A 23,595-nucleotide genomic window follows, 5' to 3' on the forward strand; every position below is an offset into this window, starting at 1 on the left:
GTGTTTGGTTGGGGTCAGTCTGGCTTTTGTTCAGCACAAATACCAGCTCAAAGGAATGACCCCTGTTGGGCAGTAACTTCACTGGATGGTATTTCATTCGAGTGCCCTTGCACCCACTCCTTCTCTGAGTGGTACTACATGTTCCCTCTCCGAGACACAACAACAACGTCCTTTTTCAGCTTGTGACAGTGTGATGAAGCAAATCACTGTTGATACGGTAGATAACAACAGTCTGAGGAGCTCTCCTGGGTGTGGGATTCGGGCAAGATTGAAACGTGACGTTGTGTTGCTGCTTAATATCCATTGAAACTGAGTGATTTCCCTGATGATTTTTCCATATTCTACTCAATTAAGGTGGTCAGTTGACTTATTAAAACTCAAACTGACCATTGAAACTGAGTGTCACGGTTACCGAAGATCATTATGAAATGATTCTGATTAATGAAGAATGAGGATTTGAAGTGAAGAATACAAAATGGTAGAAAAGTATGAGAAGATCAAACCGCCAAAGACATATCTGCTGTTGGCCTTAGATGATATCTGTTGATTTCATGACCTAATTTTTTTTTTCTGCTGCACTCAAAAGTGTCTCTTCATCTTTAGTGTGTCAATTTGTGAGTAAAACACACTGGTGTCCAGTCACAGGATGATATTGTTTTGTTTAAAAGTCCAGGGGTGTACATGGCATTCCTGTGACCTGGACTCATTGTGACTATTTGTGTAGAAGTACAATCCTCTGCTTTCTTTCTCAAAACTGCTGGGGCTCTGTGTTTGAACAAATATGTCTGTGTTTTTGGTACTGCATGTACAGTGTGAGCGGCTCTGAAGGATTCACTTGTTCAGACATCAGCGGGAGGGGGGGCTGAGCTGGGGGTTCACGGATGAAATTTCTAACATTGAGAATTTGATATTAAATAAAAAAGCAAACGCAAGACAATAGACACCCTGACCTTTATCCTCATTTGTTATGGTGACTGCTGACGCCCTCTTTTATAACTGGATCCTGATTTGATAGGGAGTGCAACATGTGGCAGACTGACCTACTGTATATATTATTAATATAAGACAACATTTGGATTATTTAATAGCATCTCTGTAACAACAGTGGAGCAAATGACAAGATAATTTTCATCTGACTGCAATTTGACATGACAAAGTACATGTGAATGATAGTAGCTCACTGTGCGTCAGTTAAACTGGCCATTTGGTTTGTAAATGTGCAGATGTTAACTTTATCATGTGCCTTCACTGGGTGATGTCTAACAGAACAGCACATGAATGCAGCATTGCATTAAAATTAATGATCACTGCAAATATATCATTTTCATTACAAAAGGATTTATTTTTATACAAGTGGACTTAAAATTATTAGTGACATTCATCTACAGTTTCCCTAAATTAGACGTCGGAACGGGTGCTGGGTATAGAAACATTTACAGTACAGAAAGATTAGGGTGCATAGCAATAGTAGTGAAATCTGGCTATTGTATTTTCTTTTTACAGTGCAGTAAATTACCAACCTTTTCCAAACATCAACACATTGAGGCCAAGAGGAAAAGGTACTTCATCATGTAAAAACTGTTTTGACTTTAAAAAATTTCTTTCACAACTGCATAGACCAAATGCAATTAAGTACATAAGCTACTGTCTCCAACCTCAGGTAGATCTCTAGTACAAAGGGACAGTTACAAATACAATACCTTTACACCGATGATATCACACTGTGTTTACTGCTGTATAATGAAACCACAGAGTAAAGGCCAAGCACAGAGCAACACTTAACAGCCTGTGCAGTGGACTGATGGTGGAGCTGCAGTTGCTTCTCTTTCAGGGGAAATTGTCTTCCAGTATTTTTTTTGCTAAAACAATGCATATTGATATTTCAAGATAAATCTCACAGGAAACACATTCTAACATGTTTCCAAAAGTAACAGAGTAATAAAATTAAGACAGCTGTGAGAATTTCTGACTGGACAGGGGATTATATAACAACAACAAAGGCAAGAAAACAGAATATGTACTATATACTGTGTATATATGTATTGTATAAACTGCTTTTGGTAAAAGATGCTGAACAGGTAAGACAGGGAAACTAAAAGGCAGAACTCACTAAAAAACTACACCGCTCAACCACTCTGCATCACCTCCAGTGCATTCTGCTGAAACACAATTGTAAAAATTCTTCTTTTTATGAAACACAAACCAAAATTATAGTTTGTGTTTCAGAAATAATTCTCTTGCTTATGACAACTGCCAAATTTTCCACTTTGCAAAAACAACCTATCAGTAGTTGGACACAGAAAAGTGCATTTTTTTATGAAGAAATGTGCTAAACAAAACGTTCCTAGGCAGTATAGTGTTATAAAGAAAACAACACATCTACATGTTCACAGTAATGTTCCAGAAAAAACATACATCAAAAGGCAAAACCAATCCTGAGAAAATAATCTCTACTAATCAACAATGGCCCGTTGCACTGCAGTGCATTGATCATTACACAATCTCCAATGTTTAAAACATCCTTACAACACAGGACAATAAAAATACATTATTATTTGAAAACATGGTGTCAAAAAAGGTAAAAGACAGAAACAGTGTGGCCCTGCCAACAATGTCTTCTTCATGGATTGAAAAAAGAACAAAAATAATATAACGAAAGTTGAAGGACAACATACTGTACCCTTCACATAGTAATGGTTTTGGTATATGTGTTTTTTGGATGCTAGTTGGGGCAGTCAAACAGTACAACACCCCCATGTACCATGTATACAAATGTGTTCTAGCTGTATGTCACTTTTACATCAGTTACACCACATTTTACTCTCAGCTCCAGGTACGACTGTACTGTCTGACTTTGCTTTTCTTTGCAACCACGTAGAAAAAAAACAAGCTGGAAAAAAACAATCTGATTTAAGCAAGGCTCTGGCTATCATGCAATAAGCATCCATGCAGAACTTCTCAATACCTACTCTCTACACAGTCAGATACTAGTGTAAAAATTGCAACAGAGGACAGTAACATAATCTTGCATCTGGACTCAACTCCTCATTGTCTGCACATTATCTTTTCAGATATTACTCAAAGCTAAAGGCCCGTCAGCATCACCTCTCGTGACCTTCTTTGTATTTTTCCGCCAGTGTCTGCTTGTCAGATGTGACTGATACTCCTGCTTATCGGCCCCGGGGCTGTGTGTTTGGGTTCAGCGCTGCAGCATACACATGGTGCTCAGAGGCAGAGGTAATCATGTGGGTAACCTCTCAGCTTCATCTGAAGGGTGAAAGAGAACGTAAACACACAGGGTGGCGTTAACTCAGCAGCTCGAGTTATACATATTTTTTTTGTATGTATCCAGTGGAAACTAATTCTGCATTCTGATTAATGATGCATGGCAAAGAAAATTTCCTTTAGACCAACTGAGATGACTGACCTGATGGCGAGGACTGGTTGTCCTCCCCTGTGGTGGCAAACTGTAGATCAGATCCTAAAGCAGCGATGGAGCTCCTTGGACGGATGCAGCGGTCACCTGAGAAACTCCTGCGGAGTAACGCCTGCTGCAAGAAACGTCAGACATAACGGGTTGTGACAAAGGTAAAATATTTTAAATTTCCTATGGAAAATTGCTACGTGTATTTTTTCATTCCTCAAAACCACAAATAAAGACATTTTTAAAAAGGCTACTGTCCTTATTTTGCTCAATATAAGATTAAATCCAGTATCTTACAAATATAAATACGTATAAGTCAATGACAATAAAAAAAAACAAAAAAACAAGAAGCTGAACAGGAAAGAGTTGACATCTTGCCTTGCGTGTCATGGGGCTGGTGGGGGCAGAGGCGCTGCTGTAGAGGCTGAGGCTGGAGTTGGACCTGCTGACAGTCAAGCCCTTAGAGGTGCTTCCTGCAGGAGACAAGTACTTCTCCTTGATCTTCAGGTTGGTCCGACCTTTTACTGTTGGTGACACAGCAAGGGGAATTCACACAACCTGTAAACCTTGTAATTCATAGCAGCCACACCTTAAATAACAACCAACAGACACGGATAGTCAGAACTAATTAAAGCAGAAAAAAATAATAATATACATGCAATGGTTTGTATATGATCAGTAGAGAACTTTTCAGTCATGTCATGTGCTGAAGGTTTCTCACGATACAGTGATGGTTTGTCTTTGAAAGACAGCTGTGCTTTGTTGTATTGAGAAAATGCAGTGTAGGGGCTTATGAAGGGTGTGCTGACCTCTGCAGGGGTCGTTCTTGACCAGGAACTCATCTAAAGCCGTCCAGCCTCCTCCCACCCTCACCATCAAAGTGCTGCGTAGGATACGGACCATCCGCAGCTGCTGGGAATCTCCAAACTGCAGCAAACAGACAAAAATATATTTGCAAATTGTAGCTTTGAGGTCACAGTTACACAATTAATAGAGTAGCAGATAATCATAGTCCTCATTGCTTTTTTACTGTATATCTGTTATGTTCAACCTCTCTTATTATCATGTGCAGCTCAGAGGATGCTCTCCCAGAAACGGCCACCAGACATAAGGTGATTAAAGCAGTGAGTGAAATTGCTGCTCCAACATTTGTGGAGTTTGTGTCAATAAAAAAAAAGACTCACTCTGTATCTGTTGGCACTTATTTGCTCCACTTGGAACCTCTTGGGACAGTTGCACTGTGACACCTGTCGACTCACCTGAAGAAGCCAAATAATGAGTTAGGAGATAAATGGTAAATGAGCCACTCCTGAATCAAACTACTCACACAAGTAGTTTGATGTTTTTCTTATGCACACACAGTTCATACCTCTTCATTGATTTGGTCTGCATCCAGTGTTCTCCTGTAGGGATCTCTGCTAGGATGAAGTGCACTCACAAACTCGTAGTAGTCAATGAAGCCGTCACTGTTCATGTCGAAGATGTTTGCCACTGCATTCATCTCCAAGGAGTTGGTGGGAAATTCTACAGGAGAGAAAACCAAGAAGGCTTTGAACTGTGTAAAACATATTGTAGGTATGGCATCATGGGAACTGAAAGCATGTGAAACATTAGTCACAACACTGAGGGGATTCATAGCTGGTGGCTCTTACTTGAGGCGAGAACATAATCAACAAACTCCTTCTGGCTGATGCGTCCGTCCTGGTCGCGGTCGATGCTGCGGAACACGTCTAAGATCCGTGACTTCAAATGACTGATCCACTGTATGTAACGCTTTCGCCAAACATTGAAGTCGAAGTTTGCAAATTCCTCCATCTGTCCAGAAACATAGATTGTCATTTTACACAAAACTAAGCTAAGATGAGACTTTTTATTGATCCCACCAATGGGAAATTTAACTAGGCTAAATACATTGGCACTAAAACTGGTCTGTGATATTTCAAAAGTCACAATAACCTCTTTGAGCGTTTGCTGGTGTTGTTCCAGTCGGGTTTGTCTGGCCACAGCCAGAAGCCAAAGCTTCTGCCACTGACTGACCAGCTGACAGAGCTGTGGGGTCTGGGGGTCAAGGTGCTCCAGGGGAACCGGTACAACAGGCTGCAACTTAAGAGTGCTCCTCCTCTCTGGATGGAGAAACAGAGGTCAGTTAAATAATATTTGTTTTATCATTAACAAAGAGACATGCCTCAAGCTGTAAGTGCTAATTATGACTTGTTCATGTGTTGATGCCATGTGAAATATACGGTGGCTTACTTGTGAGCGGCCTTTTGCTGGGAGACACGTGCTGTTTGGGAATGTTCTTCTGTTTGCAGGACTTTGTGGCTTGTTCAACCTCTGGAAACTTTTTATTCAACTCCTCCATGAATATCTAGAGGGGACAAACAGCAGTATATGATGATAAACATGCTTCATAATGAGCTGTGAGTGGGAATCATTTAGTTACAGTGTCACCATGGTTAAATGGTAGAAGTTACATTGTCATTTAAATATCCAACAAAGTATCTGGACATCCTGACCATGATTTGACAGAAGGTGCAGTACTGTAAGATTGTTTTCTGGGCAGCTCATAGAGGAGAGGGAAAATGGTACCGTATGCTGTTCAAGGAGCTCCTGGTTCTGCTCTGTGGTCTCAGGAGGAGGCTCCTGGTCTCTGAGGCTGAGGGCCTCCTCTGCGGAGGAGATCCAGTCTAGAAGCCTCTGGACCTCCTCTTTCTCTGTCTCCAGTGCTGCTAAGTTGGACTGGATCTTCTGTCCCTGCTGCTGAGCCCACGTTTGAACCTGGCTCAGAAAAGTGAAACAAAGTTAAACCATTCACATCTGGAACATCTGGATGTTCTGAAATATTGACATGCTTATTACGGCTTATTGAAAACATGTCTTCCTGACTTCAAAGCATTTTCAGTAAACTAATTGAACGCAACAAATCACTTCCTAAATAATCTGTGATTTATTTACAACACATTTTCCCTTTGTTTATTATGTGGTGATGAAAGCACTCACCTCTTCATATCGGGTCTTGGTGACACTGATCCAAGATTTGAGGGTGATTATGGAGTCTGGATGACAGGAGGCCAGGATCTCTTCACCCAGACGCTGGATGTTCTCTAGCTCCACAGCCTGAGCTTGAAGAGCACTCATTGACTCCTACACAGGGTTAGATAAAAATACTTTCCAGTTTTTTTTTCAAGTAACAATTGGGATGGCTATCATTCACAACATACAGCTGATCATTTGCCCCCCCCCACCCCCCCACCCCCACCCCCACCCCCACCACCACCACCAGTAAGGGTGAAGTGAGTTCAAGCATTGTCTTGCTTAACTGCCCTTGAGCCAAATGCTGAATCCTTATCAGCACCACTTGTTGTTATGTAGCAGACCCTGACCTTTGACCTCCGGAAAAGAAGGGAAAAAAATGAACTTGCCTACAGGGAGTGATAAAATATCATGTTATACTGACCTCGTGCTGTTTGCGGAAGGCAAGTAAACTTTCCTCCTCCTCTGGTATCAGCCCATATTTCAGTATCCTCTCTGCCTCAGTAAGACGCTCCATGAAAGAGTGGACAAGGCCATCGAACTTCTCAGCCTAATAAGAACATGGAAAGATAAGCACTGAGATCAAATTTCAGACATAGTATGTTACTCAATCGTTTATTTCTGGTATGGCTGTTTTTTCAACAAAAATTAGATTTGAGAGAAGCATGAATGTTTGTGATTTCTGCAGAAAAAACTTAAAATTTAAAGCCACTGTCCCAGCAATAATTCGTAATAAGTTGTATTCAAAATATTTAAAGGGGAACTATGCAAGTCCGGTCGCTTTTCCGCTGTTTTGCTAAGCCTCTTCCTGGCCATGTGCATTTGTTTACAACAAAGCTGGCAAGAAAGCAATCAATAGAGCGGTACATAACGTTATATACTGTATCATAAACGATGTGACGGCGTGTATATCTGTGTAGTCTTATCTGTCATAAACATGAGATTATGGGTTACGGGGCGGCTTTGTGTCGCGGTGCCGCAAAGACGAGAGCTTGGACACTGGGTTAAAGATCTCTGATCTTACAAGGTTGTTTTTCAGCCAAGAGCTGCTACATGGAAGCCTCCATTCTCATGTCATTTATTAAACTATTACAATTACTCCAAAGCTGTTTAATTAAGGTAAAATTGTAGCACATTTAAGCTAAAAATCATGCATAGTTCCTCTTCAACAGTGTGTCCATCTCAGGAGGAAAACAGTCACAGTCTGTTTCTCATCATGGTGTTGTGTACTTGGTCCACCCCTCTGCTTCACCTTTTTTATTTGCATTTTTTAGGTCTTCATAGTTGAACAAATACCTGCTGAAGTGCTGCTTCCAGTCTGTCTTGCTTGCTGACTGACAGCTTGCACACAGCCTCCCAGCGGCCCTCCAGTTCATCCATCTGCTCCTGCAGCCAGTGAGCATCAGCTGTGCTGCTCCTGGTCAGATCCCTCACGGAGCGCTTCAGGGTCCTAATGCAGCCGGCTCGCTTCCCTAACTCCTTTTGGAAAGCCTGAAGAAAGAATATTTACTGAGAACCTGCAAATCTTCTCAGGACAGGATTACGAAGAACCTGCCACCAAGACATAGAAAAAAAGAAAGTGTTGTACGCAACAACTTCACATGAATAAATTCACAGGTGTACCTTGTGTTTGTCAATCAGATTATTGACCATGTCTTTGTCTCCACCAACAGGAACATCCTCAGCCAGCTGGGGCTCTGCTCTGTACAACCAGTCATTCAGGGCCTGGAGAGCATCAGTGAATCTGCCCGAGAACAGCAGTGCTTCCTCCAGCTTATGTTGCCTGAGAGAAAACCACACACATTGTCAACATTATTAAGGACAAACCAGTGTCATGTAAAATAAATTGTATAGTGTATGTTCACCCTTCATACACACTTGACCTCCATACCTCTCCATAGACTTGCCACTGATGGTGTCCCATGTGTCTTTGAGTTCAGCCAGCAGGTTTTCCAGATGCTGTCTATCATGGCTGCTTTGAGCTCGTTCATGGAGGCTGCGACCGTTCTTCAGCGTGGCCTCGTACATGGGCCTCTTTGACCTCAATAGTTTCTGGAACTCCTAATTACCAGACAGTTGATCAGTAACGGTACTAAAGGCAGATGAAACACAGAGCATGGTACCAACTTGTTTTCACTGAAATGCACCTTTTGTTCGGTCAGCTGTTGTTTGATCTCCTCGTGCGACACAGCGATCTCTTTATGGGTGTCCAACGTCTGTTCGACCTCAGTCATCCAGTCCACAAGCAGGCGCCAAGATTCATTGAACTAAATGATCAGAGATCAAGACAGATAGACATTTCTCAAACTGCACACATGACACTTGGAGAATGAAAGTAAAGTGCATGCATTCACATAGGAGATGATGAAGTGGTTTACCTGTCTGGCGTTCTTTTTGACTTCCTCCAGCATCCTGCCTCTCTCTAAGCTACGTTGCTGTAGCTTTTTGTAGCGGTCCTGGACGGTCATTATTAGGTTATGGATGACATCGCAGTCTTCCTTCCTGCTCAGTTCAATTAATCTACAGCCTGTGTGCTCCACTGTGGTCTTCTTCTCACAGTAGCTGGTCACCTCATTCACTAGCGTCTGTGAAGAGGAGGAGAAAGATATTTGTGAATCAATTACAAACTGAAGATTTGAAGCAGGCGGGCGGAGAGAATATAGCAGGTATTAAAAAAAAAGACATACTCTGTGATTCTGCAGCTGGGCACAAACAGTGTCCAGAACAAAGCTGGGAGAAGGAAGAAGTCCAATAGACTCTTCACACTTGCTCATCTTAGTGAGAAGATCCTGGACGTTACTGTGGAACTCCTTGGCCAGACTCAGTCCCTCTGTGAGCTTCGCCTGCAGGACAAGCATTACACTCGGATATAATCATGCACTTGCATTCGTTATAAAACCCAGCTCTCGCTGAAATCAAATTCAGCTGAGATAATACATGATGACTGTGTAAAATAATATCACCTTTCGCTCCTGGACTTTGCTGTAAACAGACACCCATTTCTGTTCAAGAATAGACAGGCTGTGTTCAGTGTTCGATCCCCGCACAACGTTGCCGCTCTCCAGCATCCTGTGGATGGCATTCTTCACATCTGTGTATGCATGGAGCTTTGACTCCATCTCATTGCACAGCTCCTAATATGTGTGAGGACATGGAAATGGTCAGATTATGGGGAAAACATAATTATTTTCATGAGGGAAAAATTATTTTCTCCTACTGTAGATTTTTTTTTATAGATAAAAATTCTCATAGGTCTCACCATGTGTGCACTGAGCCTCTCGCTGGCAGAGTCCGGCATCCCCCACATGGTCTTGGAGGAGGACAGTCTCAGGTCTGTGTTCTCCAGCCACTGCAGAAGATCCTGAATTTCCATCGTAACATCTTGGACCTACAGTAAAAACAATCCATTGATTACGTAAGTGATAAATAATTAGAAACTGATAAAAAAAAATAGTTATTGTAACACAATTGTAAGTTCACCATGTTACCACCACAAGATGGCACCATCACATACCAATATAAAACTACAATGTGTTCTGATGTTGCCTCCTGTCATTGTTTTAAACAATACTGTATAAACACAGGTGTAATCTACCCTCTGGCTGTTACTGTGATTACTACAGAATAATGGATGTTTTCTCTGATCACCTGACTCAGTCTGTTCTCTAGCTCCAGCTGCCTGCGTTCAGTTTCACAGCGAACAAACTCCCAGCTTTCATTGAGTTGCTCGAGCCGAGACTGCAGACCATGTGGACTGTCCCCGGACCCGACCTCCAGCAGCCCCCTGCCTGCCTGGTTCAGTGACTCCATTGTGCGAACATGGGACATGACATCATTGCGCAAGACCTTAGTGAAGAAAAAAAAGCATTAGAAGGTTAAAGAGAGAGGTCACAGTATCAGTATCATCACTAATTAATTCAAATGTATTGATTGGAAGTATTAGAGCTGAGTGTTTTCTGGTCTTTGTTGTGTTTTGCAGATCAGATAAAGACAGAATTTAAGCAGTTGTGAGGCCAGCTCTTGGTAAGGCATTAATTAACAGAACTGACGGACTGGTGAGCACTCTGTAGAGAGAAGCCTGTTATTAATCCAAGGCTAAGTGTTCAGTGTTATCTAGCAGATAAAGATATAAAAACAAAAGCCGTTATAAAAGTTTATTATTTCCTGAGACCTTCAAAGTCTCAGACAGTTTTATTAGCCCAGACCCTCTGATCCTCTAGCCCTCTCTATACATTGATGCTATTAGACCAGCACTAACCTTGTGTTTGGCCAGCTCTATCTCACAGGCCTGCAGGTCGATGCTGATTGGCTGGCTGCCCTGCAGTTGTTCTGCGGTGCGCGACAGCCATGTATGAAGCTCATCCAGTGTGTTTTGGAACTGGCCCAAACCGAGCAGAGCACATTCCAGCTGATGCTGAAAATATAATGTGTGGATAGAAAGCTTTCAGTGACACGGCATTATGAGAACAGTTAATTATATGTTTATTGTTAACAGGTCTCATTGATGATATCTGATACGATATTCTCACCTGTCTGTTGACTGTCTCCGACTCCAGGCCGTCCCAGCGCAGTCTGAAGTCACACAGTGGTGAGACTGAGCCTGGGCGCTCTGAGCCTGGAGACAGCCGGCACACAAAGCGATGGTTCAGGCTTTCTATCTCAATCTTCTTCTGGTAAAGTTCTCGCTTAAATTCCTGAAGCAAAAAATAATGAAAAACATGTTTGGTCTAAAACACCAGCGCGATTAGCACATTTACTGTGCAAAACTAGTCATCAGTTAGTCTTTGCTGGTTGTTAATGTGTGTGAACTCACCTTTAGGTCACAGAGTTGCTCTTTAACAGATTCCAGGTCAGTTCCTACCATGAATTCTTCAGTAGACCTCAGTTCAGCTGACTTCAACCACTCGAAAAGACCCTGTTAGTGGAGCAATAACACAATATGGATATAAGCCCATTTAATAATATTATATAATATAATATGGTTATATGCCCAATCTCTCTTCACTCAGGCCTTAATGTCTACCATGTTAGGTGAGTGTGTATAACATTGATGATTTTTTGTTCTTAGCCAAACATGTGTCCTTGCTGATACATGCAGCTGCATACATTTCTTCCAGATTTCTTTAGATACGGTCTCATACAGTTTACACCACTGGCTCATTTGCCTTTGGCAGAGCACCACACCATCTGTCATTTACGCACAGTGAAACTGCAGGGAGTCACAGTGGAGAACTTTTCTATTGCAACAAAATAAAAGACGAGCTTTGTCTTTGGCAGGAGGCCATAGGACTTATGCTCGAGTCAAGAAGTGGGTGCCAAAGTGTCCTGTCTGACATGGCTATCATACTGATCATAGCATGTTTGTTACAATATATGGGTATGCATATACACATAATGCAAGCATAGACTGTGAGTATGTACACACACCTGCATTGTGTCTTGATAGTTCAGCGCCATTTGCAAGGACTCCTCCAGCTTTTTATGACATTCGTTCCACAGTTTGCTCAAGTTGTTCCATGTGCAATAGAGCTTTAAACATGAAAAGATGGGGTGTTAAGTTTGTCAGTACATCTTCATGTGACTAATATGATGTATTTATGATGATTTAAATTACTGCTTACTTCATCTAGGCTCTTTGTGACATCTGGTTTGTCTGTATCCCCACATGCTGACATCAGGTCCATTCCCAAAACACCAAGGGTGTCCAGATCTCCCTGTAAACTGTCAATATCCTCCCTGACAGTCTGTAGTGGGAAGAATAAAAAAATTATATAATGTCATGGCGAATAATCACAAACAGTAATACAGGTTTTTTATAATTCAAATTTTCCAGACGAACCTGCATGGTTTCAAGGCTCTGGCGGATTGTTTCAGAGTCTGTCCGACTAGCATTGAGGTCCAAAACTGCCTGTTGTGCATCGTTGAGAGCAGCCGTGACATCGCTGACATCACTCCAGAACTTCATAGCAAGGTCCAAGAGATGAAGCAGCCAGGTTTCCCTCTCCTGGGCCTGAGTGTGTGTCTCATCCCACAGCTGGGACAGGTTGGACACCCGCTCCTGGATTGCTAGGATCGACAATATTGACAAAGCTTAAAATCGACCCCTTATCCTACAGGAGATAGCACTGTGCTAGTGCCATTTTATATTGCTAATTTGCCAATGTCTTGGGACAATAAACCTATCTTGTTTCTGAGAAGAGGATTACCTGTGCCAATGGATCCATCACCAGCTGCCTGTGTGTTAGCCAGCAGCTCATCTGCCTGTGCCTTGACACTGCTGAGGCCCAACTCCAGTTTGGATAGTTCAGCCAGCGTGTGCTTGTTGTCCTGCAGCTGCTCCTGGATCCTTGGGGTGAGTCCTTGAAGTGAGGTGGGAGTCTGTATACGACTGCGCAGGCGGTCCAGACTCTCTCTGATTAGAGTCATCCTTTCATTCAGCTAAAGGGGCAAGTGATTTTTAAAATTTGTGATATACTGAGTGAATTCAGAGTTGTTCATGATATTTACATGTACATTATGGACATTATCCAACAGTCTTACCTGAGTGAATCGTGGCAATGACTCTTCAAGCAGACTGGCTGTTTCTCTAACCCGGTCTCTGATGGCTCTGTGTTGCTCCTCGGCATGTGTAGCCTTGCGACAGAACTCATCCCCCTGAACGGGATTTAGTTCTGACAAGCGTTTTGCCAGAGAGCATACGCGTGCAATCAGAGGTCTGTGTTCTGCTATAGACTCCCTCAGACCCTTAGCAGAGGAGAAAGGTACAGAAAGGGTTTAATAACAGAGTGGTGAACAGACTTTTTTCCACTAAGAACATGATCTGAGTGTAATCCCTAAAATGGATTGAGAAAAAAAAATCATATTGTCTCACTTTACATGGCAAACCTGACAAAACAGAAATGTCATTATAGTACATTGGTGGAAAAGTAATCCTGTCAAGATGTAGATAAACACAAATGAACTATGCTTGAACAAAACAGTCCATTAGTCCATTAGGAAAATGGCTGCAGACTGTGAAGTATAAAAGAACTTCTTTGTTGAACGGGACAAGAAAAAAAGCTGGCAGAACTAGCTGTCCAGGCAGGTTTCTTCTACCTGTAAAAGGTCTTGTTGTTCCCGAAATGCTTCATAGCTAATTGTGCTCAGGGTGAGCTGGCCAATGAGGGTTTGAGTTTCTTCTAGCCAGGGTGAAACCTCGGCAAGGCCCTCTGAGAACTGGAGAAGAAGTGACTGAGCATGTTCGAGCTGCAAAACCACGTGGGAATTGGTGGCTGAAGTGGTGTTGCATTGCTCCTGTAACACATCTATTGGGGTCTGCATGGAGAGATGACAGTAAAGAAAAATAAATATTACCTCTGATATGAATCTACAGTTATACAATCAGTGAAATGTTTGCATAAATTACAGTGGAAACTCTACCCGAAGATCTCCCATTTCTCCTTCATCACTGTATGTAAGCAGGATTTCAGCAATCTTCACCATCTTCTCAATGTTGAACCTGTGTTGGAGAATCTCCACGGCCAAAATCTATTCAGGGCATGAAGAATTAAGACAGGAATGAACACAAACATGCACAGTCTCACATTAAACTGGGGAAATATCTGTTTAGTTTTACATTGAGTCAACAACAGTGGTCCTGACCTTCTGCTCATAGAGTTGTTCTGCTATGAACTCTGGATTCAGATTGATGGTTTTCAGCTTTTCAAGGCTCAGGGCTGTGTCTCTGAACCAAGCCATCTCTTTAACCACGGCCTGTTCCAGCTGAAAGGAATATGTTAGCAGATCATTATTATCTCTTCAAACATGTCTGAAGTAAAACAGTGCTGGGCAAATCCTGGCTTCAGTCATAACGTGGTCACTACAAATTATACTAACATAACAAAATGAAAACGCATACCGTAAGACAATAACATGATGAAACATGTCATTACTGTACCCAATATTTGCCATAGCAGGCTGATCAGGTGGGAGCAGGTACAGGCCCTCAGGCCAGACACAGCTGGAACTAATGACATTAACAAGGACCTCTGCCTTTGTACTGACATTACTGCCATTACTGCACCTGTGTCTCTCTCCTGCAATTACATGGCAACATAAGTGGTCTATCTTACAACAAAGGAGTCCCGAGTGAGTTCCACTGGATTTATCTGTCAACCATATATGGTAAATAATCTGATAATAATAATAATACAATATATAATACTTTTTTCTTTTTTTTTTTTTAGAGAAGAGGTTGTGTTGATTGAGCTAGCCTGAAAAAGTACCTCAGCAGTAAATGTTTTAAAGGTGTACAGAAAAGAAAATTGAATTTAAGCCCACTCTGGGTCATTTCTGCATGAATTTGAGTGCATTGTTAGCTTGCTAGCCAGGTAACCAAACCCAAACCTATTTGCGTTGCTAAATTGCTAAGTGCTAGCGAGTGACCTCAGGTTGCTAATGAAATAATAGCCTACATAAAAAAGAAAAGTTTTTGTGTGTGTATATAAGTTAGCTGACGAAAGTTGACTACTTTTTGTTTCTTGGTCAGATAGTAACTTAAATTGTGCTGTTCTGATGTGTTTGGCTAAGCTAATAAATGCTAAACTGCAGCTCTTGTACGTTAGTCTAGCTAGCACAAAGTTACCAGATTAACCAGATCACAATTTGATTCAAATCATAAAAGGTAAGGTGACATTTGTAAGATCACCTTTGCTCCGCCAAATTCGTGTCATACAGTTATGAATATTTATTTATTTATTTATTACTTCAAAATCTCTCTTGCTGTAAAACGATGTCAGACGTTTGATGGCTCATCCTGCACTTGAGCGGAAACACATGCGCACGTGAACTGCATGGAAGTTACTATTCATTTGCCATTTGTGTGCGTGGGAACATTACCCTCTGTCTCTCAGCTGCACATAGTACTGCATCCCCAGTGTGTGTCTGTGCTCCTGCGGCTCCCAGGAGCTCCCTCTCGATGCGGCCCAGCCACAGGTGGAGGTCCTCCTGGCTGGAGGTGCAACGACTGGAGGCCTCCAGGGCCTGCTCCAGCCTCTGCAGCACATCCAGACTGCTCAGACTCAGCACAGAGCAACGGATACGCAGAGCATCCACCTTCTCCTGCACCTGCTGGGCTTCATCCCCTGTAAGCACAAATACACAGATATGGGACATAACAGCATGCATGGGTTAAATACCAAAATATTTAGCATACATTAGTTAAAATTGATCTAGTAGGGTTAGGGATTTATAGGCTATTATTGGCTGACATTTATTGTATAGCCTAATTGATCAGTATGCTAATGTATGAAATGACTAGCAATAAATGTTGCAATCAAACTGCCACCTCTCATACTCTATTTTTATTGATTTAACCACAAAGGCATAACTGGGCACATATTTAATCTTATGTATATTACCTGTTATTGCTTCCATCAGAGCATGTCCTGACTTTTGTATTTTCCCTAACTCAGCAGTTTTGACTTTAATCTCTTCAACAACAGCCTGTTGAGATAAAGAAATGTTGAAATGATATTTTAATTTTCAAACAACCCAAATCCACATTTATTACAATGAAACCACACATGGTAGATTTCCAACCTTGGCCCGATCCGTGGCCTCTGACAGATGCAGCATCACTCTCTCAGCATTTCGTAGTTCAGCTAAGGTCTGTTCCACAGAAATGAGCCATTGCTGCAGACTGTCTACTCCTTCCTGGAAGAGCTGGGCCCGAGGCAGAATGAGCTCCAGACTTGCCCTCCTACCAACAAGAAAATGTCCAGCGATTGTTAACATTGGTGGTGAGTCAGACTTTGATCATGCTGTGTGCTTTGATGAATAAATGTGTGCCATTGCCAGTAAAATCAGCTGACCTTTGCTCTGCCTCCAGCTGTAAGGCTTCCCACTTCTGTTTGAGAGTGGAGAGCTTGACCTTTGCCTGCTCCCCCTCCTCTCCTGGGTGGGCCTCTACCAGCCGAGGGCCCTCTAACATCATAGAGCTCATACTATTTCGGCGGTCTGTTAAGAGGCGTTGCAACAGCTGTAAAACAACATTACATGCTCAGGTAAAGTCATACTTCAAATCACAAAGGTTTATCATAGATGGAGGAGTCATTTTAAAATTGTATCCCTCTTTGCAGAAAGAAAAATGACGTGATAAATATTTAAAAACCCTTACAAAGATTAGCATGAGTCAGACATGTTCTCATCACTATTCCTGAAAATGTTTTTGAGGTGTAATTTCAGAGAAATCTCGTGGCTTGTAGCAAGATTTAATATTTATCAAAGCCCTATTCTTGTTTTTTTCTGCCTGCCTTTGTGTCAGTGTGGAGGACGCCCAGTCTTGTGTGTCAAGCTCACATTGTCAAGAGCCAGGCAGGTTTCACCTCATCTGAAGAGCTCACAATGGGTGTGATTACAGCTGAAAGGTGAGAGACTTCCTTGCTTTTCTCATCCCCCCCCAGGAAATCTTTACAAAGCCTTACTGAGGTTCATTGTGACCACAAATGCAATCCCTTCACCACTGAATAGGACCAAATTTATGTCATAGAGGAAGTAGTTGACCATTTTCCATGACCTCAGCATACCTTTTATATAGGTGCACCATTCAAGTGTATTCCCTCTGCTAGAGTACTAGATGTTTTTAAGAACAAGGAATCAGGTGTTGTGATGTTGCTGATAACACACCTTTTGTTCTTGGAGCTGCGCTTTCACCACTTTGACCTCTGATGATGTGGGTTTCTGATTGGCTGTGAGCTCCTCTATCTCACAGACCCATGTGAGTAGAGCATCCAGGGTTTGGAGAAAAGTCTCAGAGTCTGTTGACACATCCCTGAGTGCCAAGGCAGATTTTGTTCCCTTGAGAAACACCATTATATAAAATATTAGCAGAGTTATGATCAAATGAAAATGTGAGATTCGTTTTCAGGAGACACGTGGTCAGCACCACAACGATAAAGCAGGTAAGAGTGAAACATACCCTCCATCTATCCAGGCTGGAATCCTGGTCTGAGCTTGAATGTCCATCACTTTGGAGCTGTAAAATAAAGACCACCCATATGTTGCATCAGTTAATCAAAAAATGATCCAGCACCTTGTCAGAAAACATAATCTGTAGATTATTATTATTTCAGAGAAGGAGACTGAGGTGAGAATGGCTGGTTTTGTTGAGAAGAGGAAAGAATGAAATGGAAGAAAGACATTATATTTGGTGTTTGTTTTATCAACCTCAGCGAGTTCCTCGGCCACCCCATTCAGGACTCTAACAGTTCTGGTGACAATTGGGTCCCCTCCTTTTTCCGGATACTCTGTCACTTCTACGATTTCGGTTACAGTCGTCTCTGTCACCTCCGTCACCTCCGTAACCTCCCGTGATGCCACAGTCTTCCAGGACCAGGGACTTCCTTCTCTAGAGTCTCTCCTCTGGAAGCTGGCCCTCCTCTCTGCAGTGCCCATGTCTGAACGAGCCAGGGGGGATCTGGCAAACTCTGGAGGCACTGTTCTTCTTGTTAGTGTCCCATTTCGGGATGTTTTTATTGGTGATGGGCTGCTGTGCCAGGCGTTATCCAGAGTACTGCTACTCCTGATTGTGGAGGCAGGAGAGCTGCGGAGGGGTTTGTCTGAGATGGGAGTATGAGCTCCCTCCTCCCGCTTATAGTCAATTTCCTGTGCTTCTTTGTCTGTCTCAGCCTCTCTCTCCTTGTTGGCATCCTCTCCAGCTTTGTCTTTGACAGCCTCCTCTCGTTTGGCCTCCCCATGTTGCTCTGAGGACTGCCACTCTCTTCGTCGCTGGTAGCACTCTTTCAGGAAGTCCTCGTCTGATCTCACGTGCTTGGACTTCTGGCCCAGGCAGCTGGGCCGGCTGATGAGGTTACCCATAATCCTTCAGCCCAGAGGCTAGTGAGGTAATAGGTGAGGTTAGGCCCCGTGGCCATGCATGCAGGGGTTCCTTCAGCTACCTAAAATAAGACAAGGGGGCTCTGGGTCATCATGAAGTGGAAATTGCTCATGCAAATCAACATCACATATACCACTGCAGTTGTGTCCTAAAAAATGCAACATTTTACGTCTTCAAAATCACACAATACTGTTTGCTGTAGCTTACGTCTTCGACAAACTGCCACAAGACGAAATTAAACCTATGAACCCATCCTTCATTTGTTGAATATCTGTGCCAACGAGATGCAGAAAGCCCACAGGGAACTACAGCAGAGATACTTGGCCAGGATGTATCCTGTCCCTTTGTCTCCCTTGCAACCACATACACACATGCTCTCCTCTGTCTCACATCACCAACTGAAATATTCCGGGTTTAGAAATCAATGTGACAGGCTTGTCGAGGATCCCACTGTTTAGCCTGGCACAGACAGGCTTGTGGCAGCCAGCCAGCTCTTTCTCTAGCTCAGCCTCAACCAGTCCTGGGAAACCCGTTGAGGATCTGATCAAATATGACAGCCATAAAAACGCAGACATCACCTCATTTCTCTGGGGGAAATAGTAACACACAGTTGAATGGGAGCGAGGAAAATAAATAACACTCAACAGCATACTTAAGTATACAGTATAAATGCTTTTTAAAAAGGCACAAATAAGCTCAGAATTTTCTGTAACAGTCACTAATTGGAGCTCATATCAGGCTTTCCCCCTCCTCTTGCTACCAGTGCTACAATGCTGGATGCCAATTTTCAATCTAAAAATAAGCTCATCAACATTGTATTTGACTAAAGCAGATTATAGCAAGACTCACACTAACAGTGACAGTTTCAAACTGTGTCAGCCTGTCTGCTTCCCCCTCAGCTCAGTGCCTTCATTGTTTTGACAGTAGGGTTAAAGGTGAATGTAATTATCTTGGTCTAGAGGAGCTGAGGTGAGGTGAGCCCATCGTAGATCACAGGGAGGGATCCTGTTGAGCTTGGGTACCTCCCCCTGAGGCGGGGTTGGACTGGTTCATTCAGAATTATATAGGTTATGTCAGGTCATGCTTAGTGAGTAAAGATCTGCAGGGGAGCAATATGGGTCAAGAAGGGGGAAATTGGGGTGTTGTCTCCTTTTCTTCTAGCTGAGAGGCAAAAGATATGAATTTCTAGTGGTGTCCGCGCACAGTTGCATCACGCTTACAGTCAAGCTGTAGGCAGAGAAATTTATGCTGAATCTGCAGCTCACTGTTTCTAAGCTACTGTCAGTACTCCACCCCGTTTCAACCTAACCCCATTTGAGTATATCTCAAATATTAGACTAAATAATTATACTAATAGTATTTACAATATGTCCCAGCTTTCAAATAAAGTAGAATCATGACCTAGTTTGATATGACGCCTCCATGTGCATTAGGCTACTAATTACCTGCATCATGAATGTCTCTGCAGAGCAGATGATGCAGTCAGGGGGTCCACAGGGGAGTACACAGTCAGATCAGAGAGTGGTGCCCAGACAAAGCCCCAGCCCCAAGATCAATGATTACCCAGTTAGCTCAGATCACTGCCCAACGGTCTCTCGAGGAGGGCAGAGAGAGTGTCTGTGGCCATGTCCACATGGGTTAACAATTCAGGGGAGTGGGTGTGCCGTGTCTGGTTACTGCGCCGCCATGTGCGGTCATTTGCTAAATTACACAGTTGCCTCTACAGTGATCTCACAGCACCGCGTGTGAGGATATGCTGAGTAGTTTTATTAGCAAGCACATGTGCTGTACATAAATATTCTAGGTATATACAATAGGTAGAATTTTTTTTTTTTCGTGATGTCTACCAACCTGCTAAAAACAACATACACTTTGAGGAAAGCAAATTAATCATCTTATTGTTATTTTGGCCCAGGCATAAAACAATATCACAATACCATGACCTACATTATTCTACAGTCAAAGCAAACCAGGAAAATCCTCCCAACACGCCCCAAGCCTGTATTTGATATGCACCTCTCACTTTCTAGAATAATGATACTAGAGAGAGAACCAGGGAATAGAACCACTCCACCATTTAACTCTTATTGCGGCTGACCTAACCATCCCATCACTTAACCTACTTTGAAATGGCCCTTAATTCAGCCCAGCCCTTATTTCCCCTCAACAGTGATTTATGATACATGACTGCAGTCCATTTCCTGATGAATTTGATTATCGCTGTAGTGTAGGGGTCTTTCCATGGTAGGATGGTAAAAGAGCATGAAATAAAAAATCATAATGCAATTGTCTGGTAAACAAAAGAAAAATTCAATCTTCACAATAATCTCAATCCAAATTCTGGAAACATGTGTATGCGTATATACACATGTTTCGAGCAATACCTCACATAATCCAAATACTATACCAAGGTTCTAATGTTGATCTCATGTATTGCATCGATTGACCCACTTAGATGATTCAAGTAGGTCTGTATGGGTAGATTTGTAATTTGTAGCACACAATAATCATCAATCACAACAGTAGAGCACCATATTGTCATGTCACTGCTGTGTGTCTGTCTCTGTTAAAGGAGATCCTGAAGTAGTAATCATGGTAGTGGTCCCTAATCAAGGATGGCAGCTGTGCATTCACCCATGAGACCCATAACATCTTAGGGTGGATATTGTACAAGGTCACACGTTCATCTCAAAGACAGTCAATCTTAACATGCAACACAAAGCTAAATATGTGTAAAAAATAACATAAAAATAATGATAATATGTATAGTCCAATGTCAGCATGGCTTTGGTAAAATTGAAGGATTAGTGAATTTGGCCCGTCTTCTCAGAAATGTAGATGTAAAAAGAAAAAAGAAATACTAAGAATCGTGAAACCTTGAATCTAAGAGATTTACTAATTAAACTAAAAAAAATCTACTTACTTTAGAATGATCCATTCACACTGATGTTATTAATGGTGGAATGCCTCATTTTCTGCTACATTTGTACATTTTACTTAGAAAGAATAAGTGAAGAAAATCCCTGTCAGAACTCATACACTGTCACATGGTTCTCCAGATCAGTCAGTGACCAGCAAAAAGTCCAAACCCAAACTCTCTCCATGGTGATTCTGGGTCACTGGCAGTTTTGGCGGTTTGAAGCTTACGTGAGCCACACTTACCCTGAAGCAGAGTTGAGCGCAACAGCATGAGTAAAGGAATCCAGCCAGTCCTCAATCACCATTCAAAAAGCAGAGGGAAGAAAAAAAATCCAGCTTTGTTTGAGCATCCTTTGAACGGCCTCCCAGCTCCAACATCCCAAACTGATGGCTCCTCACACACATGCACTTGCATTCTCCATTCAACACACACTCAATCTAGTTCACTCATTCACACATGGTCACAAACAAACACACTTGCTAAACACACTCACACATGCCCTGATAACTCATGCTTTTCCGTTGCCCACAGTCACAGGCAAACAATGTCCTCCTCTCTCCTCACAGTGCACCCCTCCCCTCCCCTCACTTCACTTCTCCTCCCACCAGCTCTGCTCCTCTCCCTTTCTTCTTTGTTGTGGGAGCTGTGATAGAGGAATTCCTTCCTTGTTAACGCCGCTGATGGGATAGTGCGCCCAGATGGAGACAATGTATTCCAACGGCTCAGTTGAACTCCCACAGTTCCCGGCCAAGAGCAGTTTTCACATGGAGGTCAGATTGTGCCAGTTCCATATACCGACAAGGCGGTGGCATTCTCACCAGCGCTGCTGCTGCTCAGGTTGCTCTTGTACCAGGCAGCAAGGCGGCAAAGTGCCCCTTTTACCTTCCCTGGGCTTTTTTCTCTCACTCTCTCCCCCTCCTCATCCAACAAAGCCCCTCCTCTGGATCTAACTGTGGCTCAGAAACTCCATGCTGCTTCTGCGTGAAAAATGGGGTGGGTGGGGGGCAAAAAAGGAGAGTTTTCTAAAGACCCCTGGGCCGCCCTCGAAACATTCACATGTTAAGTGACAGCTGCCTCAGCCCATTCCCTCTCTCGATGGTGAGGGAGAGAAGTGCAGGCTACAAAAGAAGAGACCCACACCCACCCTGCTACCCACCCTCTCACACATTCACCCCCATCCCCCTTGCAGTCCCCTCTTTCCGCATTCAGAGTCAGTGCAGCAGTCTCCACAGCAGCAACAAAGACGACTAATTACTGTAAAACATCTCAGATTACTTTTCAACCCACTTCCAGCCATTGCAACCCCAACCCATAAACAAAGAGGCTGGAAACAAACACAAAATAGAGAGCAATGGGCACATAATGCTCAGTCCTTTCTCTGACTCTGGCATGGGAAAGCAAAGGAAGGACCCCTATGGTGAAATTCTATCTTGCCCCATTTCAGGAAGTCACAATATTTGCTATAGACCAAGTGTACTGTATGCAAACATCAATACAGCCACTCACTTGCATTTTCTTGTTGCTTAACTCTTTCTATATTGAGGTATGAGCTGTGGGTTTAACACTGACTTAATAAACCAGAAATATCTCGGTGTAAATTGTGTAATGTGCAGGTGCAGAGACAAAAGTGTTCACACAGGTGACTGTTTTACAGTGAGGGTTTACACTCCAAGTCCTGCCCTCTTTATTCAATTCTTTCTGTCTTTCTGCATTCAACCAAATAATCAACCAATCCACTGATCCACCAAATGCACGCATGAATGTGCAGCACACACACCCACCCACACACCCTCGTGCACTTGCCTGCATGCAGATACCAGTCATCTGCCTCCCCAGTCATTGGAGTGTTAACTGGTTGAAGGATAAACACTCAGAATCCAAACCTGAATATCACAACTGGTGCACCCAGAAATTATCATATCTTTTTTTTTAAGTAGGAGGAATGTTCATGTGCATTCCACTAAAGTAAATAGATACATTACCTCATAAAACACACACATATATCACTTTATAAAACATCATAATCAATACCACTCGCTCTTGTGTAAATGGCCTACTATGTTACATGTGAGTGGAACTGTCTGTGAACCTGTCAATGCAAACCTAGTTAATTCAGCATGAGACGTGTGCCGAGACCTGATTTACTTGGTTTAGATCATAGGATCATGATGTAGGCCTAACTCCATTAACCAAGGCTTAATACTAGTACAGTATATTCTGAGGGGACTTTCTGAATCAAACAGATACAAAGATGACAGTTTTCTCACATGAAGTCCTTTCCTTTGAAACAATTTGTAATGTGAGTGCACAAAACAGTGAACTGAATTTGAAGGCTGTGTCCCT

General features: G+C 42.6%; 1 protein-coding gene across 1 annotated transcript; it reads right to left on the reverse strand.

Moving 5' to 3' along the window:
• Positions 1 to 1,309: 1,309 nt before the first annotated feature.
• macf1b (microtubule actin crosslinking factor 1b) lies at positions 1,310 to 22,228 on the reverse strand. The gene is made up of 40 exons (XM_085802758.1): positions 21,495 to 22,228; positions 17,663 to 18,393; positions 17,415 to 17,471; positions 17,123 to 17,293; positions 16,309 to 16,475; positions 16,037 to 16,196; positions 15,856 to 15,940; positions 15,335 to 15,579; positions 14,099 to 14,218; positions 13,877 to 13,984; positions 13,553 to 13,771; positions 12,998 to 13,201; positions 12,664 to 12,895; positions 12,297 to 12,523; positions 12,079 to 12,201; positions 11,885 to 11,986; positions 11,271 to 11,372; positions 10,987 to 11,151; positions 10,716 to 10,871; positions 10,106 to 10,303; positions 9,717 to 9,845; positions 9,421 to 9,591; positions 9,145 to 9,300; positions 8,836 to 9,042; positions 8,605 to 8,724; positions 8,349 to 8,518; positions 8,081 to 8,240; positions 7,754 to 7,948; positions 6,882 to 7,007; positions 6,425 to 6,568; positions 6,014 to 6,202; positions 5,678 to 5,792; positions 5,381 to 5,547; positions 5,077 to 5,239; positions 4,794 to 4,948; positions 4,609 to 4,683; positions 4,234 to 4,351; positions 3,803 to 3,948; positions 3,428 to 3,548; positions 1,310 to 3,267 (listed from the first exon to the last, which is right to left on the reverse strand). Exons 2-40 carry the CDS (start codon positions 18,311 to 18,313, stop codon positions 3,242 to 3,244), a joined length of 6,345 nt encoding a protein of 2,114 aa, XP_085658884.1. The 5' UTR covers positions 18,314 to 18,393; positions 21,495 to 22,228; the 3' UTR covers positions 1,310 to 3,241.
• Positions 22,229 to 23,595: the final 1,367 nt, after the last annotated feature.

The sequence above is a fragment of the Trachurus japonicus genome, chromosome 16 (genome assembly GCF_045865225.1).
Source record: "Trachurus japonicus isolate A0001 chromosome 16, Traja_1.0".
Taxonomy (NCBI): Eukaryota; Metazoa; Chordata; class Actinopteri; order Carangiformes; family Carangidae; genus Trachurus; species Trachurus japonicus.